This window comes from Haliotis rubra, unplaced genomic scaffold, assembly GCF_003918875.1.
Source record: "Haliotis rubra isolate DU_JTF1 unplaced genomic scaffold, ASM391887v1 Scf651, whole genome shotgun sequence".
Lineage (NCBI taxonomy): Eukaryota > Metazoa > Mollusca > Gastropoda > Lepetellida > Haliotidae > Haliotis > Haliotis rubra.
The window spans coordinates 589777-602013 of NW_025767359.1; the positions used below are offsets into that span (position 1 = coordinate 589777).

The following is a 12237-nucleotide window of genomic DNA, read 5'->3' on the forward strand; positions in this document are numbered from 1 at the left end:
ACAATTTCTGTCTCCGCAGTAAAATATTGCTTTTCTCAACCTTCCAGTATCGGTAGTGAGTGAGTGAGTGAGTTAAGTTTTACACCGCACTCAGTAATATCCCAGCTGTATGGCAGCGGTCTGTAAAGAATCGAGTCAGGACCAGACAATCCAGTGATCAACAGCGTGACCATCGATCTGCGCAATTGGGAACCGATGACATGTGTCAACCAAGCCAGCGAGCCTGACCACCTGATCCCGTTTGTCGTTCTTACGACAAGCATGGGTTACTGAAGGTTCATTATAACCCGGACCTTCACGGGTCGTACTGGAAAAGAACAACACACGTCATTTGTATGTATATTTGTACACTTCTTTGTTCAAAACACAGATAAGACATATTTCGGTACTGAAAAATATAATAATGATATAAAACATACACACACACATACGCACACACATACGCACACACATACGCACACAAAGTTATCTACTCCCACTACCATCAACCCACACTGTCAAGGCCAAACACTACCTACTTCAGCTCTATATAACACATCAGGTGATACGCAAACAGATAATGTCAGATAATGCTATCGTCTTACCGAGGCACGTGATAGGCGTACACTTCATCAACCTGCTGGACACACCTCCCGTTACCGATACAAGATGGCTACCTTCCTATCCTTTTTCGGATCGCCAATCAGCTGATCATTCCTCAACAACTGGAAAAGACTCAACGAGCTGATCCAGAAGGGCGGTTTTGAAAAGGTTCTCCAATACTTTCGTCGCATGAAAATCACACCTCAGCTGTTTGAAAAGGTTCAGCTGGAACAAGGTAAACTGACAGACGCCCAGCGATCGCATATCGGGTCTCTTACGTCACCAGTTTGTATGGCAGCCATGTCGGGCCATGTCCAGATCATGACCGCCCTCCTTGACATTGGGCACCAGGCCTTTGACCTGAACTTTAGCACCTCCAGCCCATGGCCTATACGTGAAGTCTGCGCCAGTGGCCATCTGGACGTGGTCAGAACGCTGGTGGAAGTCCATCATGTTGATGTAGAATCACGTGACAACAACAACGAGACTATACTGTACGCTGCAGTGCGCGGAGGTCGTGTTGACGTCGTGGACTATCTTGTCAAGGCGGGAGCGTCCGTGAACAAGCCTCATTCGTCGCTGGACTATTTTTCACTTCTCCATGTTGCGGTCAAGACGCCAGGACCTCGTCAAATGGACATGTGTGACGTTCTTCTGTCACGTGGTGCTGACGTCAATGCACGTGACAAATATGGAAGAAGTCCTCCTTTTCTCCTCGTCCTTGATTCCCCTGGGCGTGATGCTTTTTCTTCTGAAGAGGACATACGCTATCCCGATTACAGACATCCCGAAGATTTCCTCAACCTCATTCGTCTCGTCTGCTCACGTGGTGCCGATCTGAACATGCGCAATAAGGCTGGTGCAACCCCTCTTTTCACTGCATCCTTATATGGTAAAGTTGATATCGTGTATTATCTGGCGATTGAGAGAAATGCCTCTTTGGATTTGCTGTACACAAATCATATGGAGAAACCTTTTGTTGATAATTTGATTGCTCGCGGACAGTTTCTTGCTCTTCAAACCCTCCTAGAAGCCGGATATGACGTCATAGCAAAAGACGCGTTTGTTGAGAGGGATCTTTATTGGTTAGATGAAGACCTGGAAGAGATGGTGGGATAAATTAGGGAGAGAACCAAGGTCTTTGTTGGAGCATTGCTGTTTCAAGATCAGAACTATACTTGGACCAAGATTGCCTTTTGTGATAGAGACCATCCCCGTGGATGTTACACTGAAGGATTTGATTAAGCTGAATCATGTTCAGAACTTCAGTCTTGGCATTGACGATGACGACAGTGATGACGAAGAGGCATACAAATGAATGAAGGATTTATTTACAATGCGGTGGGGTGGCCTTGTGGTTAACTCTCGTCTCGACGAAGACCTTGGTTCGATTCCCCTCATGGGTACAATGTGTGAAATACATTTCTGGTGTCCCCCGGAGTGCTATTGCTGGAATATTGCTAAAAGCGGCGTAAAACCAAACTCACTCACTCACTCACATTGGTGTTTACAAATGCAAGGTCATGTTGTTTGTTTCATTGCTGTTTAAACCAGCTCGCAGCAATGTATCATCTGTTGTTCATAATCCAGGACCCGTGAAGGTCCGGCTTAGAATGAACCTTCAGTAACCCATGCTTGTCGTAAGAGGCGACTAACGAGATCGGGTGGTCAGGTTCGCTGACTTGGTTGACACATGTCATCGGTTCCCAATTGTGCAGATTGATGCTCATGCTGTTGGTCACTGGATTGTCTGGTCCAGAGTCGATTATTTACAGACCGCCGCCATATAGCTGGAATATTGCTGTGTGTGGCGTAAAACGAAACTCACTCACTCATAATCAAGACTGGGTTAGACAGTTCAAAGGCGGATATCGGCCACGGCAAACAGCCCAATCCATATGGCCGCCTGTTAGCTGGGGATCTCACTCCAACTACCGCTGAACAAAACTGAGGGACAAAAGAAACTACGCCTCTCAGCTGTTTCATCATATTTTTATTTCTAGAAACATAATCTTCTTACATTTGCGAACATACATCCAAACAGTGAGCTGTACTGGTGCTTAGTGTGAGTACCCGTGAAGATCCAGGTTAGAATTGATCTTCAGTAACCCATGCTTGTCTCCCCGTGAAGATCCGGGTTAGAATTGATCTTCAGTAGCCCATGCTTGTCTACCCGTGAAGACCCAGGTTAGAATTGATCTTCAGTAGCCCATGCTTGTCTACCCGAGAAGATCCGGGTTAGAATTGATCTTCAGTAACCCATGCTTGTCGTAAGAGGCGACCAACGGGATCGGTGGTCAAGCTCGCTGACTTGGTTGACACATGTCATCGTATCCTAATTGCGTAGATGGATGCGCATGATGCTCACTGGATTGTCTGGTCCAGACTCGATTATTTACAGACCGCCGCCATATAGCTAGAATATTGCTGAGTGCGGCGTAAAACTAAACTCACTCACTATTTCATAGAACCCTGATACCCTTGCATGGGTCTCTTCTCTGTAATAATATATTTATATATTCGAATAAAAATATTTAAAAACAAGAATATCTTTGAGTGGCATTTTAGAAGTTGGGAAGTACAATATAGAACACACTTTAGAGGGGAAGTACAGAACAAACGTTATGGATGACAACTTCTTTTATTCGTGAGTGTGAGTGCGACGTTCCGATACAGATTCTTGTACCGTTGTCAAGCAGATTCTTGTACCGTTGTCAAGCAGATTCTTGTACCGTTGTCAAGCAGGAATCTGTATCGAAACGTCGCACTCACGAATAAAAGAAGTTGTTATCCATAACGGTGTGTTCTCAACTTCCCCTCTAAGGTTTAGATTCACTGAAAACACTCACTATACGTTATGTATATATGTATGGTTGCATCGAAGATGAATTTCTCCTCTAACTTGGAGGAATCAACTGCAAACCTTGTGCAGATGAATTGCACGAGGATCAATCATTAAATAGCTCAAAGCATGTGCAAATATCATACATGTGAACAGCTGCGTTTTAGTGTAAAGTTTTGTTAAGACTTCGCCAATTTTCACCGAGTTTTATCATTTCTTGAACTCATGACATTAATCTTTTGAACTGTACGAATCTGTTTTACAATACATCAGTTCAAGTGTAAACAGTGCCTTTTAACAGTATGGAATATTTTGCAATATTTAGTTTAGAACAGCTGCCTGAGGTAGGTGGCTATATTTACTCTAGTGAGACTAAACCTTTGATGGGAAGTACATATTATAAAACAATGTCAACCAGTTAGTCAATTCCGGAACCGCATTATTTTCATAGCCCTATCTGCCATGCTAAAGCCCTAAATGAAGCGACCGCATCCGTGGTGTAGTGGTTAGAGCGTCCGCCCGGAGAGCGGAAGGTCGTGGGTTCGATCCCCGACGGCGTCATACCAAAAGACGTTAAAATATGCTACTTGTTGGTCCCTGCCTGGCGCTTGGCATTAATGGGTACAACAAGGACTGGTCGGCTCGGAGTCAGTATAATGTCTGAGTGGGGTATTCATGCTTCACTGCGGCATGGTGTCTCAGTGGGCTAGCACTATAAAACCAGCTTCAGTCTGGGCTAGTACAAGCAGCCGCACATGCACATACACACGCATGAACGTAGTCATAGGAGCGAAATATTCTCAAGCACGACGTTAAACCCAATTTCACCTCACCTCACCTAAATGAAGCGAGTCTAGATTTTCCTCAGGTTCAGACTTGGCTGAATTTCTCATCTCACTGGGGCTCAGTTTCATTTAAAAGGAATTATTTTTTATATCCAAATATATATTCAGAGATTAGTCTATGGACCAGCATGTGGACTCAAGTGTCCAAGGCCTTCACAGACTATGTAGTTTGGCACGGGCACATCCAGGTGATGAAACTTAATACACGTTACTAGACTATAAATCCATAACTCGAAACTAAAGGAACTTCTACCATGACAGCATCAACAGCTGTGTGAACATCGTGACAGCATCATCGACAGCTGCGTGTATGTCAGAGCTGCGTCTTTGTCATCTGCCGGAGCATGGGTACATAGCAGGCTCATAAGTTTCAGTGAGTCACTGTACCATGGCAACGGTTGGACATGGATTGTAGACACTGTGAGTATCATTATACACGTTCCTGATGCTAAGGACCAACCACTCGCTATTATTGAGGGGGTGGGGGTGGGGGTGAGGGTGCTTGTATTTCGTTTTTGTGTTTGTGTGTGAGTGAGAGAGAGAGACAAAGAGTGAGAGAGAGAGAGAGACAGCGAGAGAGGGAGGGGAGGGTTTGTGTTACTTTAGTGAGAGTGAGAGAGCGAGCGAGAGTTATATAGGTAGATTGATCTATCCATATTTAGATAGATAGATAGAGTGAGTGAGTGGGAGGGGTTACTTTGACAATACACGTATGAATTAACTGCTGAAAAAGCATCCCAAAGTTATTATACATTCATGAGAGAATGCTTTTAGTGAGTCAAAAAAGTTTAGTTACAAAAGAAAATACTTAGCAGATATTTAAAGGATTATTTTAAAATACAAAACGACTTCAGTAAATTTTTGTGACTTACATGCATAATTGTGCTCGTGTTTCCGAAGCTGTACGCGTATCTCAAGCATCATGATGATAACAAAGACTGACACACTTACCTTTTTGATGCAAATTTTGTGAGCAGTCATTGTTTTCGATATAACAGAACATGCTAACCTTTTTGGTGGACACCCGCTGTCATTACCAATCCGTTCATGCAGAGGCACACCCGAGCGCCCTATTGGATGTGTTTCGGATGATAACCGAGACTGGTTATTGTCTGGCATTGACGTTATATTTTTCACATGCGTCTTTTTAAGTGTATCCTAAGCACGAATACACAATGCCATTTTGAAAGTGGTCAAATGTAACGCATGTTATATTTGAGATTACACTTTCTCAATAAAGTACAGATTCTGGTACTTTTGTTCGGCATTGTGTATTCATAATTTCCACTTGTAAGAGGGGTACACAAAGTCTGTGATCTAGACTTCCAGTTGTCCAACATTGTTTGTAGTAGTCGTGCTGGCAGAGTGGGCTAGAGGGCTGACTTTGTATAGTATCAGTCCGCTTATATGACGCTCATATTCAGGCACACTGCCTGCTCACGGCGCCACGTACATTACTATAGGACACTATCGTACTTTCCGATACTTTTTCAACTCCCTGGGGATCATACAGCCATGCTGCCTGTTAGGCACAATGAACTAAACACTCACATTGCCAGCACATCCTCACAGGTACCCATTTTACAGCTGGGTGAACTGAGACAATGTGGATCTAAGTATCTTGTCCAAGGATACTTCGCAGATGTGCCCACCTCGGGACCTGAACCTATAGGTGCCTCAACCGGGGATCGAACCCGGGCCTTCAGCGTGATAGGCAGACGCCTTACCAATGCACTACTGAGCTCCATTTATGCTGGCAATTATGTGCCTGAATCTAAAGGGGTGAGTTGGAATCCGAGATGGGACTCATCCCAACACAAGTACTAAAATATGTGTCTTATGACCGGGGATATAGAGAATAAAACACGAGGTCTCATTACATACGAATAATACGAAACGAGTGTCCTTCCTATGGTATCACGAGTTTCGTATAATTCGTATGTAATGATACCGAGTGTGGTATTTTATTTATTACCCACGTCTTACATGCATTAAATTGACAAAATAGCGTATTTTTGATATTTTGATGGTTTCAAACCGAAACCAGTTTCATAAAGAGGTTGCGGAAGAGTTTTGTACTGTAGTACAATAGCTGCATGACGTCACACTGTAATGACGTCACTGCCCTGGTAACCGACGTCACGATGCATGTCAGTTGTCATCGCCTCGTACAGCCTCCTACAGTAAACTACTCCGTAGCACCCCGTTTCGTGGTTTGCAGTTGCTTCATTCGGCTAACATCACTGGTGGAAACATTGCGTTTACGTTTTTCGACGGATATAATGTCTCAGTTCGACTCACAATTAAACAGCGACACGGCAACGTTCGCAATGTTTACTTTCCCACAATGCATTTAAGTTGTAGAATGAATGAATTCACGTGTTTGTTATGAATGAAAAAATAGTTACGTCAGAATGTGACCTAATTGAGAGGTCATCGGTTATCCAATCAAATCGTTAGAAGCTTAGGTCAAGTCGTTAGGACAAAGGTCAACGTGATACGACACCCGTGTGACGTACGAGATTAGTATGCAACTACCCATACGTTGACCACGTGGGTAATAAAGTAATGTACGTAGCGCCGTGGGCAGACAACGTGCATGGATATGAGAGCCATATTAGCGGACTATTACCATTACATACAACAATGCCCAATGAAAGTACCAGAATCTGTACTTTATTGAGAAAATGCAATCCCAAATGTAACATGTGTTACCATAAACTTAACGAAATTTCCGTTTGACATTGTAGCAACAGACAAATAAGTCGCCCGAAAATCTACGTTTATGTCGAAATTGTGTCGAATCTATTAACATGGCGTTGAGATAATGTTTTGTTCCTGGAACACAGCTTATAGGTCTGACGTGGAGTTTTTACTGTATCACGATTGGCTGTAAAAAATCGATTGTCGATCACATAATCCAGTGACTGAGATCACGTAGACGCAACTGGGATGCCTTCAGCCAAGAAACCTTTCCTGACTACACGACCTGACCAAGTCGCCTTCAACGACAAGCATGGTTTTAAAGCTGATGTCCTTGAATCGGAAATTCAGATCGTTAACTCGCTCAAAATCCTTTCACACTCAGCCATATGCCGTTTCACAGAGCATATTTGTTTATCTGTAAAGTTTGCACTTTTTAGTCACTGTGTAGAGCAATTATTTACAATTTGCATTGCTAATTCATTGACAAAGTAGGAGAGAGGGTGGGTGGGTTTTGAGTGAGTGAGTGAGTGAGTGAGTATGCTTTTACGCCGCTTCGCATACACCAGAAATGGGCTTCACACATTGTATGTCGGGAATCGAACCCGGGCTTTCCACTAGGCTAACACACACACACACACACACACACACACACACACACACACACACACACACACACACACACACACACACACACACACACACACACACACACACACACACACACACACACACACACACACACACACACCAGCCAGTGAGGAAGACGTAGGGAATAGACTTGGTCTATTGTAGAAGGGAAATGGAAACAAACGTATAAAAAATGCTTTGTTAGGACACAGAATCACTTCCAGTGTGTTTAATGGTTATTTCTGGGCGGTTGGGTACCCTAGTTGTTAAAGCGTTCACTCGATGAGAAGACCCGGGGTTCGATTCTCCACATGGGTACAATTCGTGAAGCCCATTTCTGATGTCCCCCGCGACGATATTACTGGAATATTGCTAAAGGCGGCGCAAAGCTAAACTCACTCAACACTTAATGATTATTTTATCTGTTTCAGTCTGCTCTTCTGCGGAATTCCGTTGAAGAAAATTCATCAGCTTTGACCGCTTTATTGTGAAGGCAGAAGATGTGTATATTGTTACATGAAACAGCTTAATGAACGTGCACATACAAACACTAAAATCAAACGCTATGAACTATATGCGAATTGTAGCAACTCTTCTGTTGACTAACATTTTTTTAATCTTTGCATACCATACTATTTCGAAGGAGCCTAATGTTCAACCTATGGGTTTTCGGTCAAATATAAATACACAATTGGTAATTCCTCCAAAGTTGGTTTCATCCGAGACTGGGATTAACGTACCAGAAAACAACAGATCTGTAAATGACAGTTTTGTGGAAAGTACTTTTTCAAGATGGCGGACAAGAGATCCGAATGGCGACATGCTGACGGTTGAATCCTTTGGGCGCTTGGGTAATCTGATGTTTGAGTATGCTTCTCTGCTCGGTATAGCTTTCCGTAACGGGAAGAGGCCGTTTATCAACCCGGATAATACCTTAAACACAGTGTTCAATCTGTCTTTCGTTGAAAATTGGGATACGAAATATTGGCTTCACATTTCTGAAAGACAATATGCCGGCTATTCGCCTGAATTCGAAAATCTGCCAGCTGGAAATTATGTCATGGGGCACTTTCTCCAATCCTGGAAGTATTTTGAACCGTTTAGAGGAAAAATTATTAAAGAGTTCAGTTTTTCAGATCTATATGAAATGCTACGGAGAAAGATATTTCATCTTTACACATCCCCGTACAAAAATCGCACAGTGATAGGACTGCATGTACGTCGGACTGATATGACGGTACAAAACGAACACGGTTATACCGAAGCCCCAGTTTCGTACATATACAAAGCTGTTCAACATATGAGGGAGAGGTTTCGTAATCCAGTGTTCTTGATAGCCACGGATGATAAGGACTGGTGCCGGCGGAATCTGGACTCTGAAGATATGATCTTGATGACCACCACCAACCCGTTCGTGGACTTCGGGGCTCTGGTTTTGTCTGATCATATGGTAATGACGGTTGGGACGTTTGGATGGTGGGCGGCATGGCTGATCAATGGGCACACAGTGTACTATAAAGATTATCCCAAACCCGGAGGGAGGCTGGAAAGTCAGTTCGTGAAAGAAGACTATTTTATGCCGCATTGGATTCCTATGGGCGGATAAGTAAACAATAATGGTAACTTGAACTGGGTTGTTTGTTTTTGTTTGTTGTTTAACGGTGTTCTCAGCAATATTGCAGCTATATGGTGCCGTCTGTAAATAACTAAGTCATGACCAGACAATCTAGTGATCAACATCATAAGCATCGATTTACGCAGTTGGGATACGATGACATGTGTCAACCAAGTCAGCAAGCCTGACCACCCGATCCTTTTAGTCGCCTCTAACGACAAGCATAGATTGCAGATGTAGGAAAAAAAGAAAAAGGAAAAAAAGAAAGTAAGGAAAAAAGAAAAAGGACAAAAAGAAAAAAATGGGGAAATTGGTTGTGAAGTTGTCAGAGTATAATTGGCAAAAAAAATCTCACCAACATTTTGTCTAACGAGTATAAGAAGTGGTATTACCATGAGTATCCAGCCTTGATTGTGGTCTTTGATGTTAGGTATTGTACAAGCGAACCTGTTTCTTGTATCAACATGTACCAGTTAATCAAGACATTATAAGACTTTTAAGTAATTGGTGAGTAGCTGAATAGCTAATGAGTTAACTTGGCTTCTCACTGGCTTCTCATTGGCTTCACATTGGCTTCTCATCGTGGTTACTTCTAACAAGGGATTAGTTAACATTTAAGTTTTCCAGAACCAATGCCAAAGCAGTTGCCTCCCACAAAAGACGAAAGAACCTGTGCCAGAGATGGGTCAGCAGTGACATTTCCATCCGAGACTTCCTTACTGCAGTGGGCCAGAATAACAGACTTTTTAGAATTAAGTAAATGACTTGCCAGTGTGTCACTCAGCAGAAAAATGTGCTAAATTGTCCTACATCAGTTACCAAAGTTTGCTTATTATTATGTAGTATGAGATACACACGTAATAAAGTATGGAAAAAGTATTTCTTGTTTTCCTTTTTCTTTTTTTTCCTAGCAAAAATCATTTCTTTTTTTTCTTTTCCTTTTTTCCGAATACCGATTGCAAAAGGTCAATTGTAACCCGGATCGTCACGGGTGAACTACGAGTCTAATTTTGAAGCTGGAGTCCGTCTAAGATATATAGATGGACGTCTTTACTATATACTCATGCGCATTAGTATCTAAGCACCAACTTGAATCCAAATTCAACTTTGACAAGTTTAGTTCAAACTGGCGATCATACTTGGCATACTTTAATACGCATATAAAGTACCTGCTTCACACAATTTCTCAAAAGCTATGTGACGTATGTTCACGTGGTGAGAAGGCGGCAAGTACGTTGGGGTATACATTTCATAATTGCTGTATATACACTGCAGTTTACCGATCCGGCTTAAAGGTTGGCTGACAAAAGCCCCACAGGACCGAAGCCCCACAGACAAAAGCCCCTCGGACAAAAGCCCCATGTGATAATATACTAGCCACATAAAGAAACTGTGCATTGTCAAAATGTTATCCCAGTTGATAAGTACGATAACAATGTCAAAGATACATCTACACTTTAATGGAGGGATCATGAGACCATAACAAGTCGGGAGAATTTCAATTGAAAAGTCAACCACAATGACGTCACGAGTCCACAAGCGGGACAGGGGACAAATGAGCATGTCATAAGCTCAATAACGGGTATGGCCACCATCGGCATTGAGAACAGCAGTGCATCGACGACGCATAGAGCCTATCAAACGTGCAAGGAAGACTTGTGGGATGTCACGCCAGATTCTCTCAAGCTTTGTTGAAGGTCAAGGACGTTATCAGGCGGATGAGGAAGACGGCGTAGACATCGATCCATCTCGTCCCAAACATGCTCTATCGGGGAGCCATCCGGTGAATTTGCAGGCCAAGGCAGTCAACGTTGTGGTGTTGCAAGAAATCCATAGCAACCCTTGGTAGTGGCTGTACCCTCAAGGGGGGTTGAAGTATTGTAATATTATTGTCCTCCTGAGAGGGTACGTAAGTCCCCAAATTTTCAAAGTCACTTTAAACTTACCAGGATTTTTAAAAGTAGTATTTTTGTTATTTTTAATTGTGGCTAACATTTCTTACAATCGCCAGCAGCTGAAGGGATGGTGTAAATCCAACTAGGGTCCATGCAGGTAGCAAAGGTACTGTTAGTCCCCACGGTCCCTAGTAAGGTGATCTACCTTCACTTGTTGGCGATCTATAGCCTGATTTTATATTGTATTGTCCAAATAGTGCTATTAGTTTTAACTTTCCACGCTAGTTTTAATTTTAATTGTGATATTCTAGTTGTTTTACTGTCCTTACAGGTTTTTATAATTTACATATATTCCATTTCAATGTCAAATATGTTCTCGTCACGATATTGCTGCAATATTGCCGATGTGACGTTAAATAATAACTCACTCATTCAGTTGTACACATGTATGTATCGCTAAAGTGAACGTATTGTCAATGATATTCAACAAGGCAGCTGATCAGCATATTAACCGACTTTCAGCTCGAAGATACAACACAACGCAACAACTAATCGCCTCTTACGACAAGTATGGGTTGCTGAAGACCAATTCTAACCCCCAAGGGTCTGGAGGGTGGTGGGGTAGCCTAATGGTTAAAAGCACCGGGTTGAACTTACTAGAGCTACTGACGTTTTCGTAAAACCCTTGTCCAACACTTCTCTCTGAAAGCTAGTATGGTCGACGTGAAGCAATCTGGTGTTCTCTATAGTCCAAAACGCCCCTCCTTCGTCATTTTCGCGCTCTCTGATGTCAACAAGCTGTACTAAAGTCTTTAGAGTGGTGAGTTTAGTTTCACGACACTTTTCGCAATATTCCAGCAATCTGACAGTCGGGGAAACCAGAAATGGGATTCAAACACTATATCTATGTAGGGGGCTTCAGCGTGACGGGCGAACGCTTTAATCACTGGACTAGCCCACCACCCGCTGAAGATCTGAGTGAGTGAGTTTAGCATTACGCCGCACTCAGCAATATTCCAGCTATATGGCAACGGTCTGTAAATAATCGAGTCTGGACCAGACAATCCAGTGATCAACAGCATGAACATCGATCTACGCAATTGGGATACGATGATAAGAGTCAAC

General features: G+C 42.9%; 1 protein-coding gene across 1 annotated transcript; it reads left to right on the forward strand.

The window, feature by feature from the left end:
- Positions 1-771: 771 nt before the first annotated feature.
- Positions 772-1701, forward strand: LOC124257213 (putative ankyrin repeat protein RF_0381). Its single transcript, XM_046691230.1, has one exon. The coding sequence runs from the start codon at positions 772-774 to the stop codon at positions 1699-1701; it is 930 nt and encodes a 309-aa protein (XP_046547186.1).
- Positions 1702-12237: the final 10536 nt, after the last annotated feature.

What these genes read in the sequence shown, in the direction of transcription:
- LOC124257213 (XM_046691230.1), top strand. Translation starts at nt 772, where the DNA reads ATGAAAATCACACCTCAGCTGTTTGAAAAGGTTCAGCTGGAACAAGGT.